The following is a 27,780-nucleotide window of genomic DNA, read 5'->3' as shown; positions in this document are numbered from 1 at the left end:
TATATGTATGTATAAAATATTATTACTACAAAAAATCACTCTTTGCAAATCAAACTCAATGCGTTTTGTTTATTTTACTTTTTAATTTTTACTGTTAACATTGTTTCCGTTTCCGTTAGTTTTCTTGTTGTTTGTATTTGTTTTTTTGGTTTGTTTGTTTTTGTTTTGATTTATAAACATAACAAGCTTAAAGCAATAACATTCAGTAATTAAAATTTTAATATTCAATACATATACGTAATTATGTGTGTATAAATGTGTAAATACATAAATGAATTTGTTTTTGTAGAAGCGCATGTATTTACAATTACATAATTTAGTTTTGTAAAAATTTTGCTTTTGCCTCGACACACTCTAAACACTTAGAATGAATAAAATACACAAAAAATGAAATAGAAAACCAAGAATTATTTCTCATAGCGTTAGCAATGTCATTTTAAATTGAATTGGTATTTAGTTTATACATATTTATTTATCATGTGTTTAAATTTTTTTTTTAAGTTTTTAGTTTTTATGCAAGTAACAGATTTATTTATTTCTTTCACGAAACATTTAGCAGTGCAGATACGGATAGCAAGGATGTCAAATAGGAAAAGGAAATTGTCAATTTGGGGTTACGGTTAGGATGATAACGAGTAAATGATAACGAATGCAGTAGGATTCTATGCGAGTAACGAGTAGCGAGTGAATTCGTCTGCACTTGTGCTAGTTTGTTTTTAAGCTTTTGGTTTATAAGCGTTTCTGTTTATCAAAAATTACATTTAATAAAACAAATAAAAAAAAAAACACTTGTATATATGCAATGTAATGTAGTTCTTTGTATATCTTTCTATACATATATATATGTATATATATATACTTGTGTATATGTGTGTATATGCAATAACATTCATATCGTAATATAATAATGTGAGTAAATACATATAAATATGTTAATGTGTATATGTTTATTAATGCGTAGTTCTTTCATTTATTAAGTTTTCTTTTTTATAGTAGTATATACTTTACCTTGACGCATTTCTGTGGCAATGATATCTCCCATCCGATATCCGCTGCTCAAACGCGATATCAGTTTTTGGTAAATACTTAAATATTAAATTAAAAAAAAAAAATTAATTAACTATATTTGTGCTATATGCTTTGCTTTTGTTAACATTCACAGTTCGATCGGTTTATCTTTCTCTTTGGTTGTTGTAGCTTTTGGTTTTGTTTTTGTTCTTGTTAGCACTTAAAACTTATATTTAAAAATATTGGCTTTCGTAGTCAGTTGTTTTTGTTAGCTTTATACAATTTTCATTTTAAAATTTGTTGTTTTGTTTTTTTTCTGAACTCTGCTTAATTTTGTGCTAATACATTTTTTGTTTTCGTTTTTGTTTTTGTTTTTGCATGAGGCGCTTTAGGCTTTGGTTAAAGTTTGTTCTTCAACTTTTAAAAAGCTTTCAGTTTACATTTATTTGAAACATTTTTTTGCCATTTGGGCAACATTTTGATTAAATATACACACCTACACCTGTATATACGAGTATATATTTTTTAATAAGTATATATGAAGAATTTTAGAGACCTTTATTTATTAACTTTTTGCTTGTTCTTTTTTTAAGTTGTATGTTTTTTAAATGTTTTTGTTTTTGTTTTTTTTTTTTTACTTTGGTTTTGCTTGCTGTAAATTTGCAATTGCAGTCCGCCTCGTCAGAAAAAAATTCCTTTTACTTACATTTCATTTTGTTTTATGTTAATAAAATGCATTTTACTTGCTGCTCTAGTGTTTTTTGTTGTTGTTGTTTGTGAGTTTGCTTTTGTTGCTTGATTGGATTTTATTAAAGTATAGTTTAGACTTAAGTGTATAAAGCTGGCAATGAATTGTTGTTGTTGTTGTTGTTGCCAGTTCCAATATTAATCTTTTGCTAAATTCAGAGCACCGTTTCCATTTCCGCAATTTCCGTTTTATAAGACCTTTCAGTTAGAAATTGGGTAGAGAATATGCAGAGTAAGTAAGTGGAATAAACAAATTCAAATAGACATTTATATTAGTTGCATGCAATTAGAAAATTTCTAGCACAACAACAATTAGTTAAATATTACAAAGATAGTGAGAGAGACAGAGACAGTGAGAGCAACACAGACTGAGTTCGTATTTAAATACACAGTTTAGAAAGAGAGAGAGAGAGAGAGCGAGAAAAAGAGAAAGCTAAGTAAATAAATTCTTCAATTAACTTCCCATAGCCACAACTAAATACAAAGCTTACAAAATGTTCAATAATATTGCGTTTGAGTTAATTAAATGAAATGCCAAGTGATTTGCTTTACTCAATGTAATTTCATTGTCATTTGTTTGCTGCTGTCAAAATCACACAAATTACAAAATTTGCATTTAATTTAGTTATTTATTGTTTTTAGCTAAAGCAGCAACTTGCACCTAGAGCTGAGAGCCTGTTTATCAATTAGCAACAGACACTACGGCAAATGGCAACTCGTTCGGCTTTTCCAACCCCAAATCCCCAACCCCATCCCCAACCCCAAACTCAACACAGACAAAGTTTTCAAGTGCTTAACACTTTATTTTGTTTGATGTTGTTAAACGTGTGTGAAATATATGTTTACACACAATTTACGCATGTATTTATGCAAATGCATTCATAATTATATTAACTTAACTGAGAGAGGGAGGGAGGGAGAGAGCATTGGCATATTTGTGAATACGGTTAACTTTATTTCTATTTTTTTTTTTTTTGGCTTTCAATTTGCTATGCAAAACTTTTGCGGTTCTTTGGATGAGTTGGGTTTTAAAATTTGCATGCAGTTCACGTTCATAAGTTACGCTATTTATTTGTAAGAAAGAAACTTTAGTTGGGCATAGCCGACAGTGTAAGACGTTGTACAACAAAAGATCAGCCGAGAAAATTTAAAATAAGCTCCACAAATTGTATAAAATTCTAACAAAAATATAAAAAATTAAATCAAATTAAATAAAATTGTACTAATTACTACAAAATAAAGAAAGTATTAACTATATAAATAAATATAAAGTGTGCATTTAAAATCTATTAAAAATATAAAATAAATATACAAGCAAATAAAATAAAATTAATAATATTGTAGCAATTACTAAAAAATTGAAAATAAATATAAAATAAAATGAATAAAATTGTAGCAATTTACTAAAAAATATATAACTTGCTTCTAACAAAATAAAATGAATATAAATACTACAAAAATAAATAATTTATATGCTATATGTTTAAAATTATATAAAGAAATGTATAGTTTGCACATAAAATCTATATAAATGTCTATTAAAAAATCAATTAAAATAAAATGAATATAAATTGTTGCAATTACAAATAAATTATATAAATGAATGTAAAGCTTGCATGTTTTTTTTTTGCTTTAGTGCAGCAATAATAAATTCAGAGCTGCAGCATTGATATGCAAATGAGTTTGAGCGCCAGGACGCAGACCCTTGCGCTTGCCCCCCCTCAGGGCTACTAACAATGACAATAAAGAGTTCATCAGCAGGCAGGCAGGACAGACAGACAGACAGACACACAGGAGAGTGCTTGGTGAACTAAATTGATTAACATATAATTTAGTTAGGGCATAAGACAACAAATGGGCGGGCGGGCTGAGCTGGCAGTGAGTCTTGGGTTTGGGGCATGCAACAAAGGTTATTAAGCTATCAGCTTTAACTAGCTAATGGTGCTGTGAATGAAAAATCAATGCGCAGTAGCAATAATACACTGAAATAAGTATTAGCTTAAGCAATTAATTAATTGTTGAACAGCAAAGAGTGTGTGAGAGAGAGAGAGAGAGGGAGGGAGGGAGAGAGGTAGGTCCTAAGCTATAGAAACGGGTTGGGGGCAGCATTACAAGGGGGAATAAAAAAACTTACCACCTGTATAGATCTTGAGCGCTGGCTGCCAAGCTAAGATTGCCCAACAATGGTGGCCGCTCCTTTAGATGATGATGATTGAGCAAATCCGAGGAAGAAGCCAATCTGCAAAGCAAAACGCAGCTAAGCCACTGGAATTGCACTCAATTTGATTTGCTGTTTGGTTACCTCAATTGCGGCGCCTTGATGCCATGTTTGTCCATTACCTTCTCCAGCTGGCGCACGCGCAGCCGCGACATGTCCAGCTCATGCTTCACTTTCCACAGATGCGTATCGCAGATGGGATCATTGCAGCGATGCTTTTTGAGTATTTCCGTTGCCTCGAAGACGGCGCCGCGAAAGGTCAGCGACTTGCCCATGGAGAGCGAGATGAGTGCGCAGCAATGGCCGCCATCCTTTTTGGCCAAACGCTTGCGTATGTATTTGAAATAAACATGCTCCAGGAGCAGCAGCAGCGCCGCCAGCAAAATGCCCGCCATGAGCAGCAGAAATGCGGACAAGAACTGCTCCAGCGCCAGCGGATCGGACGACTTGTGCTCCTGCTTGCCCGGCCGACAAGTGCCCGTCATCCAGTAGCGACGCAGTCGCTCCAAATCGCCATTGGCGCGAAACTCCAGCAGCCGCTTGTTGAACATTTGCACATACTTGGAGTTGCGGCTAAATGCGAGGCCATAACCTAGGCCATGAAAGAAGCAGATGCTATAGAATGCGCTTCACTTTATTTGATTTGAGTGCACCCACCTGTCATCGCATACCAGCTGCCCACAGTCATCAGTCGACAGTCCTCGTCCTGCGCCACCAAATAGTCCAGCACAGTGCCGTCATAGATAAACGAATCCAAATTACCATTCAGCACAGCCGCAACCCCATCCGCCACGCTTGTCTTGTTATATCTACAAAGGAGTGGAGAGTGAAAGTGGCTGAAATTTATTCAAATATTTGCTTTTTGGCCTGGGCCCACTCACTGCTTCATATAGTAGTGCATGTCCTTAAAGTATTTGTGTATGGTCGAGTCCGTGTGGCTGTAGGGTATGGTGCCGAACTTAAACGAGGGCTTATGTGAATAGGGATGCACCAGTCGACTGTCGTTCAAGCCGCTGAACTCATGAAACTCTTCCCTGCAAAAAAGAAAGGTACAAAATTTGGGAATTAGAAGTTGCTAATGGACAAAAGCTCATCAATAAGGCAATAGCTAACACCACCTGGACTTGCCATTTGGAGACCCATCCCTGTTTCCCTCAGTGTAATATGCATCGTCAATATAAAAATATATTCCCCAGCTTAAATTAAACCATAAAATTTAAAATAAATTTAATTTACTAAAAAAATCTGTTCAACACTCTCAAATATATAAATTTATATTTTTTTTGGCTGTTTGTTATTAATTATAATTAATTAATTTTGAGCACTTTATTGTGTTCGTTGCTCTGGCTAATTTAAATAAATAACAATTTGACTAATTTTAACATTTTTAAAGTTGAATTTCATTTTAAAAATTTTAAAAAAATTATTTACACATATTTTTTTTAAATTTCTTGTGTATTTTTAAAGCCTATGCCAAAATATTTAATTATTTTGTAGTCTCAAAATTTGTTATTTGACTTATTTTTTGAAGAACGCATGCGAATGAATTTTTTTGTAATTATTTTAATGTTTTTCATTAGACGTAAGTTGCTGCTGTCAAGCGTTGCCAACTTGTTTTTTTTTTTTGCAAATTTGCCAGCACTAGTTTCTTACTACCTGCACTTTAATTTATGTTGCATTGCAATAAAAAGATTTATGATATTGCTTATCTTTATAATATAAACTAAATTGTTATAATATAATATATAATAAACTAAATTGTTTATATGTTGTTTATAATAAACTAATTCGTTTTAAATGTTTTTTTTTTTAGTGGCACTCACCTGGTTATCATGAACGCGGCCAGGTTGGCAGTGTAGATGGCAAGAAAGACGACGGCGAACAGAGCCCAAACGTTGGTCATGAAGCGCGAGGTGAAACCGCGTGGCGAGTCGACATGGACGGCCGCTTGGAAGAGCACAGCCCAGACCAACCAATAGGTGCGAAAGAGCGAGAAGCGATAGGGAGTGACGTTGGTGTTTTGCAGATAGAGCTTCATGTCGTAGCCGCTGGGCGAGAGCCACTCGAAGAGGAATATCATAAAGGTGGCTGCCTGAATTGCAACGATACCCACCTAAAGTTCCCACGCGTAAGCGATAGAGCGAGAGCGATAGAAAGAAAGAGAAAGCCAGCATGTTGTATAGTAAGAGGACTTACCGGTCTATGTGGGGTGTTTGTGATTGGCCTTGAAGGAACCAAACTTATTGTACTTACCAACATCCAGGATGCCGTGTCAAAGGGCTCGAGAAAGGCCGTGGGCGATATGATGCCGGTGCGCTTGGCGACCACAATGGCAATGCCCGTTTCCATAAAGGGCTCGCTGAAATCGACAACCGCCTCGCGCTCGGTGTTGATCATGAGAGAGGTGAGAACCATGTCCGTCTTGCGGTTAACCAAGTCGGCGATCAAACCATTCCATTTACCATTCTCAAGTGTACCCCATTTACCATCTTCAACCCGCACCAGCTCGTAGGTGAAGCCCAGCTCCTCGGCAAACTTTTCGAGCAGATCAATGCAGAACCCGCTGCAGCACTGATAGAAGGACTCGTTGCGGTGTGCCTGGCCCACATCGATGTCGGCGGCCATCTCGTGATCCGCTGCGACTCGACAGAGCACACCGCGGTCCATCAGGCACTTGCCACTCACTGGATCCGCGGGCGACAGATTGATATAGGGTGCCTCCTCGAGGAATGTGATCTTTAAATGGAATTTCTCGGGCACACCTTGAGGCGGAGCGTGCGAGTTACCTGGCCACGCTATATCGCGTATATCAAGTTTCTGTGTCTCCCAAGACTTCCAAACGCCAATCTAAGCCCGAAAGCGGGTTCGAGGCAGCGAGTTAGCAAGGAAGCGAGCAATTTGCAATTGCAATTTGTACAAAGCGGTGAGTGTTCGAACATAATGAGTGATGATAGTGATTCGATTTGATTGAGTGTTTCGTGATTTTTTTTTTTTTTTGGTGCCAGAGAATAAATAAATTGAAACGAGTGAGTTAGCATAAGTGAGGTTAAGTAGATAGAGAGAGAGAGAGAGGCATGCTGGAAAACGCTTTACTTACCTCCTCCCAAACAAGATTCTTGTTGTTCGCACTCGGTCGCAGATTCATGATCTTAAGTTCCGCCGACTTCAAATCCCCATCGGCTGTAAACTCAATATTCGGCTTGTTCAGATCCCCCTCAATAGAAACATTGCGCAAATACTTGAAAAAACTAAAATCGTTTGCGAATTAAAGTACAGTGGGTTCAATTCATATAACAACACATATAACAATTTCAATTTCCAGTTGCCAAATGTCAGCATTTTCTACTTCTATAATATTAGTATTTAAATATTAAGTATTTTCTCTAGTGCACAGCTTATTGTATTTTTTTCTTAAAGCAAAAGTAAGCTTTAGCATATGCAAAAATATATATATTTTTAAATTTTTATTCAGTGGTAAGACAATTATTACAATTGCTTGCAATTTATGCACTTAGCTCTTTTTTAAACTTGGCCCAACTGTCTATACTACATGTATATTAAATAATTAATATGTAAACAATTAAGGCTGCAGCCATGCGCTTAGTTGCACATAATATTATTATTTTCGCGCGCACTCAGTTAACTTGCTTGTTTACTCGTCAACAGTCCAAACGAAACTGCTCTCTCAAAAATGCGGCTGCGTCCCGCTTAACATCACTACATTCATTATATTAAAATTGCAATGCACGGAATACATGAAAGAAGCTGAGAGAGCGTAAGCAGTCCTGCCAAGAAAAAGAACCAGCGTGCTTGTATTGTGACGATCTCTTGAAAAATTTCTCTCACAAAGAGCTGATAGAGCCGCGACGAACATGAGAGATCGATTGCCTGCTTTGTTCATTATAAAACGATTCTAATTAAGAGAAGCTTTGTACGACGTTATTAATGCACAGAAGGTTGAAGCGCAAGCATACATTCAGAGAGCATTAAACGACACACGCTTTGCTGCGAGTTGTTCGTCGCTGAGAAGACGAGCGCGCCTTGCTTATCGGGGAATAATGTCAGACATTTTAGAAATCAGAGTGCAATGACTCGATTAAGCAAGGAAGCGCAAGCAAGCTACAGATCAGCGTGAGATGTCAGTCAAATTATTCGGCGGTGCTTGATAGCGAGGCGGCAGCGCTTAGAGACACTGAGCATAGAGCGTGTCGCTGCATGTTGCTAAAATAGAAGCGCTCCCTAAATGACGCCGCGCTTAGCGTAGATGCACTCTTTGATCTAATACAGTACAAGGGAAACAAAGCTAAGAGCACGCAGCACTCAGAAGCTTAACCGAGAGCCGCTGCTCGTACCTCATTGAACAGGGTTAAGGCAATTTGCTCTCCTCGCTCACAGAGGAAAATAGAATCAAAACGAAAAAGATGTAGAGAGCAAAGTCAAAGCATTGCACAGACAAATAGGAAAGCAGCAAGCAAAGGAACCAAGAGTTTCAACAATGCGTTATGCTTGTATCAGATTCGAGATCTCAAGCGGCTTGCTGCGACTAGAAAGAAATTATGCGTCGCTGCTGGATATTGTTCTTAGAGAGCGCTCTAATGCGCGCGCTTTGTACGATGCACAGAAGGTGAGAGCGCAAGCAGCTCAGAGAGCTTAAACGCTGCTGCTGCGAGTTGCGTTGCTGCTTTGTTGCTTAGAGAGCGAGCGCGCCTTGTACGATCCAGAAATTGAATTAAGTGCAAGAACGAAAACTAGGAGGGCAAGCAGCTCAGAGAGCGTGAGAGTCATTCAATACTTGCTTGCTAGCGAGAGAGCAGCGCTGCAGCGACTGAGCTAGAGGCGTCGCAGCATTATTGCTTAGAGAGCGCTTATTGTCTGATGCATCACCTTACGGTGCTTGCTAGCGAGAGAGCAGCGCTGCTTTCGTTCGTTCAGCGCTGCTGCTGCTGCTGCGACTGAAAGAGTTGCGTAGCTGCTTTGTTGCTCAGAGAGCGCGCATTGCACGTTTTGTTTCGACTGTAGCTTGAGCTTGTGCTTAGGAAAAGTACTGGCTATGTCTTTTTGACTTAAGTTTTGTCTTTGAGTTATTAAATAAAATGTTTTTTTTGCAGCAATAGCAATACTTTGATCAATATAATTATAGAGCTGAGCTTTACTTTTGCTTTTATCTTGCAAAAACTAAACAAGGAACAACTGCTTGTAGTACTCACATCTCGCCATTGTCCCAGCGGCCGCGTCCTTCGTCCTCGCAGGAGAGCGACTGTGTCGTCAGTCGACGATCCTTGTTGGCCGGATCGGTTAGATACGCCTCCACGCCATAGCTGTAGATCTTGATGGCATTCGATATTTCGTTCATCAGAGCGGCGCTGCTGGTGTCAAAGTGCACCCCCAACATGCCCACGGGGAACTGCGAGTGCGCATCCTTCTTCTCAATCACCGACTGACTCACCACCCACACATAGTTCTCCCCAGTGAGCTTCATCTCCTCGGCAGCACGCAGAATGGTTATGGCCTCCGTTTGGGTGGCATAGAGCAGCATTACTCGCGCCTCGCTGTTCACCAGCTCCATCAGGTCGCTGGTGCGCGTCACCACAATCGAGTTGAGTATGGTGAACTTGAAGTGCTCCTGCATCTCGGCCACGCGCTCTCGCACCGCCTGCACAAAGTCATCGTGGCCGGCAATCTGTGACGTCACCACCGAGAACTGATGCCACTTGTAGCGCTCCAATATGCTCAACATGGCGGCGCTCTGATGCTCAATGCTCGGCGCCAGCTGCAGCTGCAGCGTCGACTGCGACGCGCGACGCTCCAGGCCCGAATTGTCGGCATTCCATGAAATCACCGGAATGCCCAAGTATCCGGCCAGCTGCAGAAAATACTGCGCCGAGGCTGTGCTGTGGCCAAACTGCTCGTTGTTCATCATATACAGAATGGCCGAGACGTTCACCCGCAGGAACTCTTTACATAGCGTGCTCAGAATTGCTGCAAAAAGCAGAGAAAATAAAACAATTAGTAAATAAAATGGCAAAAGGACTAAGTTTATTATATTAAGTTAAGTTTATTTGATAAAGGCTGAAAAATGTATAGCAAAATATATTAAATACAAAATAAATATAAAAAATAAATAGTTAAGTAAATATAACAAAAAAGTTAAATATAACAAAAATTAATTAAAAAATAAGTGGAAAGTATAAATATTAAATGTAGACATGTAATAAGTTTAAATATAAATTCATCTAAATTAAATAAATGTTATGCCAAAAATCAAAGCAATTTTGTGTTATTTTTTAAATGCTAGCCACAAATAGAGAGAGCGAGAGCGAAAGAGAATGAGAGAGGCAGAGTTGGAAAGCTGTGTTAAAATTAAGTTGAAATAAATAAATTTGTAACTAATAAAATCAAATTGAAATGAGCAGTGCCAAGTACAAATTATGCTGCATATTTTAAAAATATATAAAGTGCTAGGTCTAGAGGCAAATGACAAAGCATATCCGCATCCGGCGCCGAGAGAGAGCGAGAGAGCGAGAGAGTGGGAGCCAAGTGTGAGGTTAATTTGCAAGCCAATACATATCCCGCTGAGCCTGGGACTGGGACTGGTACTGGTACTGAGACTGGCGAGCCGGGGCCGCAATTAAAAAATTTAATTTTGTATGGCCTCATTGACAGCTAATGTGTGTGCAGTACCCCACCCACCACCCACCCCCCACCCACTCAACCTAACCGATACATAATGCTTGCTCCCTGCGGTGACAAATTCCGCCCGCGTTGGCACGACATAGAGCAACGCTAATTGACCTACTTAGCGTAGGTGTTGCCGGCTGGGCTGAGTGGGCACTAAGTGCAGTAGAGTGACACGTGGTGTGACTCACTGACTGACTGACTGACTGACTGACTGACTGGGCGGTAATGTTTAAGTAGCCGCAAAGTAATTAATTCATATGCACTTTAAATGCAAGAGCGACGACAGTTCGCTCGCCATTCGCTCAACGTTTGTTAATTTTGTAGCGCAAAACAATGAGAGTTGATAATTTAGAAAGTTTGTGCGAATAGTTTAGTGGGGGGAGGGTGGGGGGTGTGTGTGGGCGTTGTATGGCATTTGCAGAAAGTTGTAAAGAAAACTTGAGCGAATTTCTATCATTTCGACATGTCGAAGTTTATTTTATTTTGCAAACGTGAAACATGAATACACAAGCCAAGCTGGGCGGGTTGCCCGCAGTGGGCGTGGCAGTTGGCTGCTGTATAAGTTCTGTCTTGGCAGTGCTTAAATCTAAAATCTCATCAAAAAGTTTAATTAACTTTTTCATCACTTTACGTCTGCTATTTGCATTAAGCTGTAGGTGAAGTGAGGGGGGCGGCCAGGCAGGCAAACTCGACTACAAAAAGCTGCTAATTTTAAGCTACACACACACACACACACAGACAGGCAGTGGTAGGATGGATATGCTTAGGCATCGACAAAATACACACAGCGTAGCCATTGATGGATGAGATATATAGATATAGCTGGAAAGCATAGCAAACATTAGAGCTAGAGTTAGAGCCTGCCTGCTATTGTTAATAAATCTGCTGCTGTTATAGAAAATCGCTTAATCAAATTATATATACGGCCGTCGGGCAATAGAACAAACAGACAGCGACGCTGAGGCCCAGGAAATTAAAAAGCTGACAGCCAACTGATGAAGCAGCAGCAGCAGTTTGCTCTGCACTATTCTGCATAATTGAATGCCGTTCAATTGGCATTTGCCAGTTACGTTAACGTTACGTATATTCTATAAAGTTGAAATTGAATTGAGTGTGTGTGTGTGTGCGTGTTGTGTTTGGTATTAAATTCTCGATTTAATTGCCCAAGTCTGCTGAGTAACTGACACAAATTGCCTTTGAAATGTTTGCTGCTTCTTCGTCTGCTTCTACTCTAACTGTGCTCAGTGCCTTTTATTTTTCACTTTGTCCGTTTCCGTTGATGCTGCTGCTACTGCTGCTGCTGCTGTTGGCTGCTGTTTCCGGTTCGTTTTGATTCTTGGCTTGTGCAAGAAGCTGACAGCAAAAAAAAAAAAAAACGCACATACAAAAATTCTATTGCCTATTTATTGGGGCAAGAGTTTTTAGCTTCCACAAGTTTTGTCGTTTGGCCATAAATTGAATTTATTTTGTTACTGGGCTATAATTAAATATAGCAATAGCAAGTTTAACTAAAAGTGCGCTTTAAACTAACAATTTAGTTAGTTTGTCTTAAAGCAAAATTGTTAAATTTGTTTAGTAGAATTCTTAGACTTGCTTAACTTTTTTGCTTTTTAATATAAACAAACTGTTAAATATATAAATATTCATATTTGCCACAAAAATATGTTGCTGCTATATACACAAATTATTTGCAGCTTAGTTTCAAATGTGAAATATTTTTCTTACTATTTTATTGCAAGTTTATTTGTTTAAGCTTTTAAATTTGTAATGTTTGCTTAGTTTGTTCTAAATAATTAAGCAACTAACCTGCCAAATGTTTTCTTTTCTTATTAAATTTTCAAAACTATTAAGCATATTTGCTGCTTCTAATTCATTTATTAATTTTAATTTGTTTCAAACTTTATTTTGGCTGCAATTTGTTGCTTGCTAGCAATATTCATTTTACTATAAGCAGACTTTTATGCTCTTTGAAGTTTTACTGGATTTTTAACTTTAGTTTGCTGCAGTTGCAACTACTTATGTGTGTGTGTGTGTGTGTGTGTGTTGCAAACGCTTTTCAATTTTAGAGCCCTAAGTGGAATTTTGTGCGAGAGCGCTTGCAATTTGGACTCTTTTGACTGCTGACAAGGTCTCCTCCCCCCTCCTGCTCTGTCTCTCTCTGCTTTGGGCACATAAATTTGCGCCTAACTCTATTTGGCTGCTGTTTGCTCGTGTATTGGTTGGTTGGTTGTTGGTGTGGCGGCTGCCACAGCTTGGCTGCTGCTCATTTTGAATTTCAAATTCATGTTGCTGCCGCACTTGCGTCCCTTTGATGTGTAAAAAGGCACAAGGACTCGACTCGACTCGAGAGAACGTAAGTAGCTGCGAATTGCGTTACTTTGCCAAAACAAAGGAACCGCATTGTCTGCGTCGTCGTTGTCGCTCTTCTCTTTTTCTTCTTCTTACTCGCTGCTCGTTTACGTACGCATAATAATGGGTAAATTGAATTTTGACACCGTGCTGCTTCAATTTGGCTACTCGCATTGCCTGCGCTGCTGTCCTTGCCTTGAGACCACGCCAGGCTCAGCTCATTTTGTGCTGATGCTGTCAGCCAAGCCCAGTGAAGCTGCCAGAGCTGCCAAGCCAATGACTCTGACTCTGCCTCTGACTCTCTGTCTCAGTGTGCAGCTGTCAGTTTTACTCTCATACTCTCTGCTCAGTGTTGTCAGCATTTTTATTTTTATTATTTTTCATTTTATGTGTTTCCTTTGCTTTTCTTGTTGTTGTTGTTGTTGTCGCTACGCAATGACAAACTCAAAACGATGAATTCCCAGTTCAGTCTGCCGCGCCGCGCCGCGCCGACTCGCAATTCGCATTCAAAGGACTTCCCTTTCGATGTGACAGACACACACACACACGAGCGCACACACACATACACAGCAGGGCAGGCTTGACTGCACTATGGGCAATATTCAACACTTTTTGCTTGGCAGCAGTTGCAAGTCTAGCAAATGTTTTCAAATGAATAAATTATATACAAATTTAATATATATAAAGTGTTAATCAGTGCTGCCATATTAGCTTATTATAAGCTAGTTTTAGCATTTTTGAAAATGCAGCAACTTTTAAAATTTGCAAATAGCTTAAAACTTGAATTCTAGCATATTTTTATTAAGAAAATATTGCATTAAAATGGTCTAGGCAATTTTGCTGTCTAGCTTATTTTAGCTAATTTTTATTACAAAAAATTTAATTCTAGGCTGACAATTAAAAGTAAATAATATAAACTAAACTCAGCCTGAAGGCCTTTGTTGCTCTGGCTATACCAATAGTTTAGCTCATGTTAAAATTGCTGTTAACCTTTTAACAGTTTCCTGTTATTTAAATTTAGCTTAGCTTTCAATAATTTCAATGTATTAATATCAGTCTAATGATTTAAATCTAATAATATTTAAATCTAATAACATCCATCATTATACTAATATTATTAGATTGATATTATTGCAAGCTAAGCGTTGACATCATCAATTCTAGTGTGAACAGCTGTGTTATTTGTTTATTGTTAACATTGAGTTTGTGAGAATTACTTGCCTAGTTGCTGTCATTTAGATAGATAGTTAATTAACTAGCTAACTAAATGTCTATAATATCTGCTAAATATGCATAATATATATGTAAAGATTGCATGCTAGAAATGTCAACATTCAAATGTTAACTTAACAGCTGTTAAAGTTAGACAAAGTTGTAGTAATCGAAACTAAATAATTTTGCATAAATTGCTGTTTATATTGCTATTGCCAGCTGGACTATATAAATATATAATATTCAAACTATATATATCAAACTATATATATAATATATATGTAATAAATATTTAACTTCAAACTTGATAGCTGCTGCAGCTTGATATGCCTACAACTATCGATTAACTGAGCAGCACTAAGCAAATTAAACGTATCAACACTTTTAAATAAAAATGAAAGCCATAAAGTTGATAATTTTAAAGTTGTTAAGTTGTTTAATTGCAAGCTGCTAAAAGTTGTTAATTTAATGTGCACAATATTGGCTAATTATATTCATTTACTAACTAATAACATTAGCTTTTGATTTAACTGTATAAATCTTACATAGATTGCAATTAGAAACTTTTGCTGCTTTAAGCTATTGACAGAGACAAGTTTCAATTAATTTTTAGCAGCTTAAATTTGTCATTAATAGCGCGCAATTTGCCCATAGTGCATTTGCTACAGCGAGAGTAGCAAAACTTATTACAACATTCATTAATTTTATTTCGAGCTCATTCAGTTGCTGTGCACACTGCTTAAAGAACTACGCTTTGGCCACACTGTGCAGTGAAAGTGTAAGCGTTAAGTGAAAGTGAGAGCAGCTTCATTACGTTTAGTCACGATTCAAGTTGCTCAAGGCTTAAGAGCGGCTGAAAGCGGCGGCATTTGGGGACTAGTAATAATTCATAGGCAAGCGAAGCGGTGTGTGTATCGTTTGAAAATAATCTAGACAAACAGCGTGCAGCACATAACACGCATACGCAGCGTGGTACAGCGCAACGCAGCAATTATTACGCATACGCTATGTGGGTAAACAGAATCAAGCCAGAACGCCAGAGCAGAGATAACTTCAGCTGATTAAACAGTGAAGGGGGTGGGTGTGAGGGTGGGGGTGGTATCCATAACCAAAGACAATATATGCATAGCACGATTGCACACGTTTAGGTGTGGCATACACAGCTGTGTGTGTGTGTGTGCGTCTCTGTGTGTGTTTCGTTGTTTGTTTTTGTGTACATAGCTTGCTGTGAATTTAGATTCCTAACATGCCACACACACACACACACACACAGAGAACAGTCAAAAGCAATAGCAGCATAGCCAGTTATCGAATATCAAAGTGTGTTTCTTATTTTTGCAGAATTTTCACATCAACTGTAATCACAAAATGTGTAACTCAGTTTTTTGCAAAGTTTTATTTGCTCTGTCTCTGCAGCTTTATCCAAGTGTTTGTGCATTAAATTGAACTACATTAAGCTGTTAGCTAGCATTGGTTTATTTTCTAGTTTTGCTATTGGGCACTAAATATTTATTCCAAAACAAACTTTGCAAGCACCTTAAGCTTTTTAGCAATTAAAATCGGCTTAAGTCTTGCTGCACTTCTTACAAACAAATAGTTATTGATTTGTTATTTATTTATAAGCAGGGGGAAGCTTTTAAGTTTGCTTTAAATAAAAGTGCAAATTATTATTACTTTCAGTTTATGCTTATTGCATTTTAAGGCTGCCTTGCATAATGTTGTTAAGTTTGTAGTTTTTATAGTTTATAGTCTATTATTAATATTTAGTTAGAAATGCAGGCAAACTGCTTTTGAATTTGCTGAAATAAGAAATGTGAGTAGCTTATGCTTGAAATTCACTTTAATTGGCAACGGAGCTGCGGCCACAGTACACACTCGACTTGTGCGCTTTAAGCTGTGCTGCGCAGTGGGCGTGGCGTGGGCGCGTCGCCAGACAATAGAACACACACGCACAATTAGCAATTGGTCACTGTTTTGTTGCTCGAGTTGAGCGAGAGTACAGCGTCCAATTTGTGGCTAACCAGTTACACACACACACACACACACACACACATAGACAGTGAGAGAGAGTCATAAACACCGTTACACGCAGCAGTTTGTACGTGCCTAAGGCGAGAGTCAACAAAGCGCGCAACGTTGCCGTAACTCAAAACCAAAATAGGCATGAACTTATCTTTACGCCTTTTTGTGGCCCCTGCACAGTGGTACAAAAGCATATATTTTCTTTTATTATATTTATATTTGCAATTCGTTTAGTTTGCAGCTCAAAATGCCTGAGCCCAGCAGTTTGCACTGCTTGCACTGCTTTGCTTTTAAAGCTGTGCCTTTGCCTTTTGCTTTTTATTAAGTATACGCAGCTACTTTTGTTTGCCTTTGTCGCTCGGTTTTCATTTTATTGCTTGTCCATTTCAAACTTTGTGTTGTGTTGAATTCTCGACCCTATCGCATTGCCTTTGAACTGGCGCAAAACTAATACCAACTGTACTGAATAGTTGATGCCATTTAAAAAAATGCTTAAATTTATTAAAGTGACAGCTGCAATAGTAAAAACTAAAGCTAAATAATTTTGAGTACTTAGCTTTATATATATATATATATATATAAATAATTATTATTATTAATTGTTGCAGTTTCTTTTACTTTAAAGCAGTTTTATTCATTTTTTATATGATACATTTGTATATAAATTTTAAAGCTTTATTAGCTATATTTTTAATAAATCAATTAAGCAAACAAAAATGCAATTCATGCAACGATTTATTCCTATTTATTATTTTACTTTAATTTGACTTTAACACGTAATAGCAAATAAATGAATAGAATTTAATAAATATATGTAAACTTGTTGTTATTACTTTAAGCTGATTTTTCCAGCGAAATGTGTGCTAAGCTATAGCGCAAAAATATATATAAAGAGCTTAGCTTAAGGTATGCTTAACATGAATTTCATGCGCTTCCAAGTAAACAAGCTACAGCTTTAGTTTTCAATTGAAAATCACAAATCGCCCAATTCCAATTAAGTGCGTGCAACTATTTAATTGAATTCACACAGCCACCAAATGAAACGTTTCGCTTGCGTTTGTTTTGGCCCAGAGGCCATAATTGAGTAGCTCGCTGGCCTGAGTCATTAAGTCGAAGAAGCCAAGCAGCTTGGCCTTTGAACTTTGCCTGCTAAATGATTCAAAGCGTGCTGGGGCTGCTGCTGCTGCTGTTTATATTTGTATTGAGGCTTTAACGCAATTTTCAAGCATAAAGTACTTATAAATCGAAGTGAGCAGAGTGGGGAGTGTGGAGTGGGGGTTTGACCATAGCCACAGCTATCTGGGCAGCGCCATCGCCGTCGTTGTCATTGGCACTCCACTCAGGTGTTGAAAGTGCTTTCGCCTCTCTAAACGATAAGAGAACACGCTCTCGACAGTTTATTAATGGGCTTTGCTTGTTGCTGTTGCTGCTGTTGTTGTTGCTGGTCAAAGCTGTGGCTACTCACCTGGCAGTAGTCAAGGCAGCAGGTCGGGCATGTTGGTGGGGGGCAGTAAAATGAGATTTGTAATGCTGCATGTAGACAATGTGTAAACAAGCTGAACAACATTGCCCGCTGACGTGATAGAAAGCGAAATAGAGAAGAGAGAACAGCTGCTAGCTTAGGTTTATGTTGATGCACCACCCACCCACCCACTCCCTACCACCCACATAGACAACAATGTAGTTTGTTCGCAAGTCAAAGGTGAATGACGTACGCGCCGCGTAGGCAACAAGCAAATTAAGCTTAGCGCGCTTTTGGGCGCATAAGCGGGGGGCAGGGACGTAATCAATGCAGCGCGTTTCAAGCGTAGCTAATCACTTGGACAGTTGAACTTTTCGGCCCCAGCTCAAATTATTCATGGCGTAGGTGTTGACAGCTGTCATAAGTCAACGCACCAACTTGTCCTGACATGCCCCCCACCGCCCCCTTGAGCACACCCCAAACACACACAGACAGCAGCAGCGCGCACATTTTGGGCACACAAAACAAAATTAGCTTTTAGCTAGTTTATATATTGGCTCAACTAAATTTAGCATAAATAAGTAAAATAAATAAACGTGTGCAGCATTAGTTGTAAGCTATAGCTATAGCTAGTTTTTAGCTATTTTTCTAATGTGCAATTAAATGAAATATGTCTTGAAGCTAAGGAGTTTTATTATTATTAATATATAATTAAAGCTAGAGTTATAAATAGTTAGCGTTTTTCTTATATTTTTTTAAATCATTTCAGCAGTTGTATATTTTATTTTTATTACATTTATTCTTTGTCTAGTTAACTGCATAAATATTGTCACTTTTGAAAGCAGCTATAGCTAGTTTTTAGCTACATAGAGCATATAGCTAAATAGCTAGCGGATTTTATTTAAATTTGCATAGCTATAGTTCCCTTCTCAGCAAGTTTCAAATAGTTTGCGTTTCTTTTTATTATTTTTAAATTATATGAGCTCTTGTATTCTTTTTGTATGATAATGTTAATTTATTTTTTGTCCAGTTAACTGAATTAATCTTTTCAATAAATAGCTTACGACGAAGTTTGAAGCTAAGAAATTTTTTTTACTACTACTTTTAAGCCTGTTTGACTATTTTTCAAATCTAATTAGCTAGCGCTTAGCTCCTACATGATATAATTCATTTTTTAACTGAATAGCTTTAAAGTTAAGTTTTAGTTTTGGAATCTAGTCAAATTATACAGCGTATAGCAAAACAAATTTAGCAAGTTTTTAGCTACTTTTAGTATTATTTGTATATGCAAATAAATGAAGCTAAATAACTTAGGAATTTTGTTTAAATTTGCAAAGCTAAAGCAAGTTTCAAATAGTTTGCATTGCTTTTTTAAATTTTTATTATCATATTAACAACTAACTGTTGAGTTGAGTAATGAGTAATTCTGCGTCTAATAAATTAGAAATTAGTTTGAAGCTAAACAATTTTAATTGCCAACTTAGCTACTTTTAAATGAAATTAGTTTGCACTGTTCTGAATATTTTTTTATAATTAAACAAGCTACTATTTTATATAATATAATATATGTATAATTTTTTTTTTGGCTGAATAGAAGTTCAAGTTAACTGACTTAAGCTAATAGTTTTAAGTTGTTAGTTTTAGCTTGGAATTTAGCGATTAGCAAATCAGAGCTAGCTAGTTTGTAGCTACTTTTCAAAATCAATTGCATGCTTTATTATTTAGCGCATAAGCTGCATGAATTGAAAAGCTAAATGCAGTGGCGATTTAGCTTAAGTAGTTGCCAGTTTGGCTATTGAAGTATTAGCTTTATTTACTAGTTATATTGCACAAATAAAATAGCGATTTTCAAGCTATAAAGCAATGTGTGCATTAGCTGAATAAATTTAAGTTAAAACTAAGACTTGCTGCACTACAACAGTTGCTAATTTAGCTATAAACTAAATAAAATAAGCGTCAGCTCGCTTTGTATATTAAAAATTATTTAGCTATTGATTTGCTGTGCAGCTCGTTGCTCCGCATAAATGTTAGTTTTGATTATTATAAATAGGAATGCAGCCACATTGGGACTTTGGCTATTTCCTGACATAAAGCTACGTTATTTTCAATAGTCAATTTAGGTGCTGCTAATGGGCGGGGGGCGGACTGTGGCCTTGTGGCATTTTGCTATTGACCAAGTGACATTGGCAGGCATTTGTTGCAACCATTGGGTTTGCATAATAACGAACGAGAACGAAATAACTCAGAGTCAAGTTGGAATATTAATATTTGGTTGAATGGCTTTGCATGTGTGTGTGTGTGTGTGTGTGTGGGTGGGCTGGGTGAAAGCACAAATCAGGTTATTACATCGTTTATTTGATTGGCCACAAATTGGGCAACAAAATATGCACAAATTGCGCTACACAGCAAGGACTAAGGACTAAAGGACTGTGACTGTGTCTGTGTCTGTGTGTGTGTGTTGGTTAGGCATAAAGGTATTCGTATATGTGTGTGTGGCGACTTACCCGTTGGACTGGGGGTGAGGCTCATCATATCAAAGTGTATGTTCTTCTGCTCGAAGCTGTAGTCCTTGAGGAATGTTAACTTGGCGCCGCGTGTTTTGGTCAAACCAGTGACTGCATTGTTAATGCTGCGCAGATATTCGCGCTTGCCAAAGTTCGTGTGCGGCGCTATCAAACCAATGTTGAGCTGCTCCTTGTTGGCGCCAATGGCTTTGCTCAGACTGCTGCCGCCATTGGTGAGACGCAGTGCATCGCTGCTGGCAGGACATGCGCAGGCACAAAACAAAAGCAGCAGCCACACAAAATGCAATCGATTGTTGCCGAAGTCGCCGCCGCTTGACTTTGTTGTTGCTGCCAAATCTCTTATATTGCTATTGTTGTTATTATTAAAATTATTGGCAGTGTTTGTGTTGTTGTTGTTGCTGTTGTTGCTGCTGCTGTTGCTTGTTATTGTTCTTGTGCGTTTACTTGACCATTTGATGAAACGTTCAGCAACAGTTGCTGCTGCTGCTGCTGTTGTTGTTGTTACTTCAATTTGCATGCATTTCAGCTTGACTTTGCTTGTGCTGTCGCTGCGCTGCTGCCACGCACAGCTGTTGCTGCTGCTGTTGCATGCAACATATTGCAGTAGTTGCACCATCGCTTACGCTCGAATTGCTTCTGTTTAATGATTCTCTTTAACGCAATAATTTTTAATTGTTTAATTTCGTGTCGATTGTAATTATTGCTATTGTTGTTCGCTTATTAGCTAATTCACATATTACTGCATGTTGCTGTTGTTGTTGTTGTTGTTGTTGCTGACCTGATTTTATATACTTATGTACATATATATATTTTTTATTTGTATTTGTGTTAAATTTTGGTGGATGGATTAGGTTTAAAAACAGTTACATTTCCTTTTTTGTTGTTGTTGCTATTTTTTCTTTTTTTTTTAATTGCTGCTGCTGCTGTTGTTGTTGTTGTTGTTATGGCTGCTGCTGCTGCTGCATCTGAAAAACACTAAAAACCATTTGTACGTTCAATTGTTAATATTATGCTTGGCATTTAACAATAATATACTTATTATTATTAGCAACAATTACGCTGAATTGCTTTTGTGGCTGCTCATAAATTAACACTAATTAAGCAAAGCAAATAAATAATTTAGTTAAATATGCAAATAAAAAGCATTAAAGTAATCGTTGCCATTAAATGATTATCAAATTAATTGTTTAATGTTTTAAATATTTTAAAGCTTGCTTAACTAACTTTTTATATTGTGACAATAAATTATTCAAAATAATTGAAGCCCAAAGTAATGATAAAAATAATTAAAGTTCTGTATATTCTGCTTTAAATAATTTGAAGCTTGCTCAACTAATTTTAACAAGATTTTCGACGTATTCTATGCAAGTTTTATATTTTCTATATTATTAAAATAAATTATTTAAGTCAAATTGCAGTAAACTTTAGTATATGCTCACATTAATTAAAGCTCAGCATGCAGCGCTTACATTTTATTTATAAATTCAATTCAATTATAAAAATATTTGCAACTGCAGCGCGAAAGTTTTAAAACAATGCTGAATGGCAAATGCCATTAAACAAAAGCTCTCGCTGGCAATGTGTGGAATGTCGAATGGTATTTGTTAATCAATCAGCTAGTTGAGATTTATTAATATTGCAATTGCTTTTGATTATTTTCATTTTATTGCTGCTGCCGCAGTCGCTGCTGCTGCTGTTGCTGCTGCGGGCGTGAATGTGAATTTATCTAATAGTTGTAGTACTCTATCAATAAGTTTTAGCTGCGTGCGTGTGTGTGTGTGTATATAGAGGGGCGTAGCCATAGCTGCTTGTGGCTAACATGATAATGATTATCATCATCAGCGACAACGACAGCGCAGTCAGCAGCGTACTCAGCTGAGCTGGGGCTATGGGCGTGGCATTCAAGGCGTGACGGCGTTTATACGTCAGCAAGTTGTCGTTGTCGCTGTCGTCGTTCGGCTCACACACACTAACACACACACACACACTCGTTCGTTCGTGTGCACACTGCAGACAAAGTTAAAACAGCTGCAAAAGCTGCTGATACTCGTGTTTGCTTTATTTGTATTGCTGCTGTTGCTGCTGCTGTTGCTTTTGCTGCTGCTGCTGCTGCTGCTGCTGGAGCAAGCATTGGTGTTGGCTTAAACTGTGAGTCGCCACTTAGGTGCTGTCAATAAGCAACGGCATCAACGGCAACACTCTCTAAGCCGCGCGGCAGCTTCACACTTTTGCGCTCTGGCTGCCCTGGCTGCTTATCCTTTCGCCACTAATATCCTAGCTAGAGACTCACTGTGTGTACTGTACTCTCGACGCTTGAATCGTTTTGTGGTCGCCCCCCCCCCATAGTTAAAATAGTACGACAAATTAAATTGCTGCATGTTTGAACTCTTCAAAGTATGCTATACATTTTTTGTCATATTTGCAGCAGCCTGACTTCATATGACTCGCAAAAGCATGCTACACTTTTTTATTATTATTATTATTTGCAGCTGGCGCTGTGTTTTGCTTTGTTTTGTTTTGTTTGCTGGCCCACATTTGCTTGCGCCGCCTTTCATGTTGCTATTTTTATGTGTATTTTTTTTTTTTTTTTTGGCAATGTGACAGTTAGTCGTAATATTTATTATGCCATGGCTCTGACTCTGTTGTTCGTATTTATTTTGCTCGCTTTTGTGCTTTATTGTGCTCATTCGCAGCAGCATTCGCCGTTTTGTGCTTGGACAAGCAACTTTCGCTTTCACTTTCACCCAGCCAGCCAGCCAGCATCTTGTACTATATCTTCTTTACACCCCCAACCCAACCCAATCCAACCCACCACCCACTCACATGCCCTCGCTATCTTTCGGTCTCTATCTCTTTCACTCGCTACTCTCGACCGGCCCGTAATTTGACAGTTCGTCGACCGCTGTCTTGTTATGAATGCTCTTCTCTACTTGCCTCCTTAATTGTATTGTTGCTGTTGCTGCTGCTGCTGCTGCTGCTCTTGTTGTTGCTGCTGTGCCATTATTGTGATTGTTGCTGGTAAAACATTTTGGTCATTTTGTCACTTTTGCTTCAATAACGACCTTTTTGGCGAGCGAGCAACAATAATAATAACAACAACAATAACGACAGACCCCACCCCACCCCACATAAAGCATTAGCGCTGGCTGCCAAATATGTTATCCTTTTTAAAAAATTGTTAATATTTGGTAACAACTAAATGTACTTTGTTATAAATTGCAGAATTGTTGTTATCGATCAAATCGATCATTAAATTGTTTATAAAACATTTTGAGAGCTTGAGCTGCGCTTTAAAATATTTAACAATAATGAAATGAAAACTTTAAGTACTAAATATTTTAAATACATAAGAAATATTTAATATGCATAAATTATAAGATTGAGTAATTATAAGAAAAATGCAAAGCTGAAAGAAATAAATGCACATAATAGAATATTAAATAAAATAATATAATAGAATTTTTAAGTACATATAAAATATGTTTAAGATTTAATATAATTAAAATAATAATATTAAGAGAAAATATATTATGACGAACACATCAAACAATAAAAATAAAATAAATATAGTCTTGAGCAGAATTAGTTGGAATTGTTGAAAATAAAAATATTCAATCTAAATAGAAAAAGTGAAATAATAAAATAAATTATAAAAAAAATTTAATTGTTGCTACAAGATAAATATATAAAAAATATATGTATATTGGTGAGAATAAAATAAATTATATAATTGTTGCACTAAATAAAAAATATATAAATATATACAAAATATAAATCTGAATAAAAAAGTAAAAAGTAAAGAAAAAATTTATGTAAATAAGAAAATAAAAAAAAATATGCAAAATAAATCACAGCAATTATTTAAAAAATATATGAAAAGATTTATTTAAATATTCAGCGTATAAAAAACTGAATATTATATATATAAATAAATGCTTTAAAAAAAAAGTTGAACTTAAGTCTGCAGGCAGCAATAAATAAATAAATAAATGCATAAATAAAACATGTTCAGCAATAAATAATTCATTTTAGCTGGCTATGACTATGGCTATGGCTATATAAGATATTTGCTGTCGATGCTTTTTCGCTCAATATTGTTGTGAGGCATGATATCATATAAATTATGCCATAGCCTAGCGTCCCGAACTAGTGGCAGCTGTGAAAAATGGGGCGTGTGTTTTGCTGTTTCGGTTGACATTGATGATAACAAGCGCCAGAGAACTGAACTCAAGGCGCTTCACACAGGGACACGGGCACAATTAATTAATTCGATAAAGTAGCAGAGCCTGCCCTGGCATTCTACACATATTTTGATTTATTTAGAAACACACACACACACACATAGAGTTTGCAGCCGCTCTATATAGAAATACATATATGCTATGCTATATATTGAGGCTGAGGCTGTGCAATTACAATAACAATAGCTGCCTGTAGCCTGAAGCTCTACAATGCTGGGGTTGGGGGTTGGGTTGGGGGGTACGCAGTGGGTGTTGGGCGTTTCGTTTCGCTTGGGAAAATGACTTCGTTTGACCTTCGATCTTAAGTTATACGCTTTGGCTTTCATTGCTGCGACTGCTCGTTTGTTTTCACTTTTTTTTTCGTCACCGGTAATGCACTTGAACAAAAATATATAAAAAACACACACACACACACACACATACACACACACACACAGGCGCATGTTCAATTAATAATGCGCGCACAATGAGCCTGGCGTATGAATTTGAAAGCATTGAAGCTTAAGTTTCGTTGTAGACACAGCAAAAAAAAAAAAAGCAAAGCAAAGCAATAATTATTTTAATACAAACAATAGTTGCTTATATATATAAAGCTATAGCTATGTTGTAGCTAATGCTATTGTTTGTACTATTGTCCTGCAGGATACACAGCGAGCGAACTGCGGGCCGGGCTACAACAACAACTAAAAAAAAAAAGTAGCAAATAAAAAGAGAAAAGCAGCAGCAGCAGCAGAAAATGAAACAAGAAACAAGTCCACACCCAAAAATTTCAGAAAGACACGCACGAGGAAGCGTCGACGTCAACGAAGGCGCACACCCAAACACACACACACACACTAATACACGCAGGCATGTAAATATGTATGTGTGTGTTGTGTGTGATTTTGCTGCTGCTTGCTAAGTTTTGTGGCCTGGATTGACGCTAACTGCTTCTGTCCTTTGTCAGCGGTTCGTTCATTTTATATTTTTTTGTTTGTTGTGCGGCGCTTAGCGTTGTGGGTGGGTGGGCTGGGGTGCTGGTAATTGTATTTGCTTACGTTCACTTTATTTATTGTTTACTGTTGCACTTCGCTGTTCACACGTATTGGCCAGGCCTAAGCGTCTCAGCCGGCTCACAGTCAGTCAGTCAGTCGGTCAGTCGGTCAGTTAGTCGTCGCTTAGTCGCTGCTTGGTAAGCCCAAGTTGTATTTGGCTTGCAATTTGTGTGAATTTTGTGGCGTCGTTGCTTCAAGTCGTGCAGTCAGTGCTGGGTCCAAGCCGTTTGTTTGTTAGGGCCAACACACTATTATGTTAGCCCTGACGCATTCGAGACTCACACACACACGCAGACACACACACACACACACACACAGACAGACAGAACAGTACTGCCGTATGCCCGGAGATGCCGTTATGCGAACTGTATGCGACAAGCAGCGAACTGGCACTGGCACTGGCACTGGCGCTGGCGCTGATGCTGGCGCTTGGCTTTGGCACTGGCGCTGCCAACCCGGCCAACAACATGTATAGGAAAACAGTTAACACACCCAGCATCCAGTAGCGGCAGCGACGTTGGCAGCGGCAGCCTCTGAGCAAAACGTTTGCTGATTACGAAATTTACAAAAAGCTTTACACACACACGAACACGCACACACACACACACGAATACACGCCTGTGTATATGTATTGCTGCCTTTTGTGCAGTTTTTTATGCTGCGCCCAGATTGACACGAGCGCTCAGTTTAATGCGCGCTCTTTCTAGCTCGTTGTATTGCTTGCTCGCTTTAGCAACAACAACGCAACTGTTTGTGTCTGTGTGTGTGTGTGTGTGTCTGTCTCTGTGTGTGTGTGTGTTGGGTGGTTCTATGGTGGCTTTGGGCTTACAGCATCCTGCTGCCCGTTCAATGTCAAAGGAGCGCGCAGGCGTTTTTCGCATGCCAAACATTGCGTATACGTAATGTTTGTCTTGTTTAGCTCTCGTCGCAACATTTCTTTTCGCTCACGAATGAGCGAGCGCGCGCGCTCTCTTGCGCTTGAACTCTAAAAAAAATTCTCAGTAATTCTCGTTGCAATTTCTTTGCTAATTTTTTTGTAATTTGCTTTTGATTTTTTAATTAATCGAACGTTGCATCCAAATCGAACTGCACTGCACTGCACTGTGCACTGTGCTCGTGCTAAGCGTGTGTGAGCGAGCTGGCGTTAGTGTGCGAGCGAGTTAGCTGCTGCGCAGTGCGCTGGAGCTTTTGGGCTCGGCTTGCTTGGCTTTGGGTCTACAGTTTGTAGTTTGAGGGCAAACCACGTGTTGATTTGTTTTGATTATGCGCATTCTGTTCCTACTGCCAACTTATTTAATTGAATCCTTTGGGGACATTGCTTAGGTCAGACAGAGTTGCGCAGCGAACCAGAGAAAACTGTTCGGCCAGCAGCCAAACCCAACCCAACCCAACCCAACCCACCCACTGCTCATTCTCTCTGCTCAGGCATCGTCTTTTGCCCCATGGCCACTGTTATCGTCATTGTCGAGGCTGTTGTGGCTTCCAACTCCAACCACCCACCCCCCACCCACCAACTGCTGCTGCTCACGACTCGACTTTCACTCGCTCACTCTCACTCTCACTCACTCTCACCACTCCAGCTGGCAGGCTCAGGGCTTAGCTTAAGCCTCAGCCTCATGTTCAGCTCTAGGTCTGGGCAAAACTCTGAGAGCGCCTGCAGTGCTTTATGTAAAAATCTCTCGTCTTCCCCCCCCCCTCCCCACTGTCAGTTTGTTCGATTGATCAAATATCTTTGCTATATATGATTAATTTCTTTTGAGGCTACGTTCTTGATTTACCAAGAGTCAAATGACTAGACACGCCCCTATTAATAACTAAATAAAGTAAGCAGTACAGTAATTTAAGGCGCAGCCAACTTGCCAATACACTTTGACTCAGCTCGTTGCAACTTGCTGCTTATTCAAATGCAACAAATTTCAATTTTAGTTAAATATGCATAATAAATTCTTAGCTAAATTTGGATGCAACCAACGTTGCGTATACACTTTGACTCAGCTCGATTGCACTGTGGAGTACCTGATGCGATTCTAAACAAACAAATTTAAATTTAAATGGGCACATTAAATTCTTCGCTACAATTTGCTAAATTTGGATGCAACCAACGTTGCGTATACACTTTGACTCAGTTCAAATGCCCTTTGGAGTCGTTGATGCGACTTTCTGCTACTTCAATTAAATTTAAAAAAATTTAAATTTTAGTTAAATGGGCACATTAAATTCTTACGCACAATTTGCTAAATTTGGCTGCAGCCAACGTTGCAAATACACTTTATGCAGCTGCTGT

The 27,780-nt window shown here is 38.1% G+C and overlaps 1 protein-coding gene across 2 annotated transcripts; it reads right to left on the bottom strand.

The window, feature by feature from the left end:
• Positions 1–1,748: 1,748 nt before the first annotated feature.
• On the bottom strand, positions 1,749–25,903 carry LOC108606480 (glutamate receptor ionotropic, NMDA 2B). 2 transcript variants are annotated; one of them, XM_017996616.1, is made up of 11 exons: positions 25,500–25,903; positions 20,201–21,186; positions 9,181–9,952; positions 7,071–7,221; positions 6,227–6,820; positions 5,797–6,086; positions 4,855–5,007; positions 4,631–4,782; positions 4,058–4,565; positions 3,890–3,994; positions 1,749–1,953 (listed from the first exon to the last, which is right to left on the bottom strand). In XM_017996616.1, the coding sequence occupies exons 2-11, from the start codon at positions 20,835–20,837 to the stop codon at positions 1,911–1,913; spliced, it is 3,405 nt and encodes a 1,134-aa protein (XP_017852105.1). In that variant the 5' UTR covers positions 20,838–21,186; positions 25,500–25,903; the 3' UTR covers positions 1,749–1,910. The 2 variants fall into 2 exon arrangements, with proteins under 2 accessions (XP_017852105.1, XP_017852106.1); XM_017996617.1 differs by having other exon boundaries at positions 3,893–3,994.
• Between the last annotated feature and the right edge of the window lie 1,877 nt (positions 25,904–27,780).

Source organism: Drosophila busckii, chromosome X (genome assembly GCF_011750605.1).
Source record: "Drosophila busckii strain San Diego stock center, stock number 13000-0081.31 chromosome X, ASM1175060v1, whole genome shotgun sequence".
Classification (NCBI taxonomy): domain Eukaryota; kingdom Metazoa; phylum Arthropoda; class Insecta; order Diptera; family Drosophilidae; genus Drosophila; species Drosophila busckii.
This window is presented reverse-complemented; position numbering and strand designations above follow the sequence as displayed.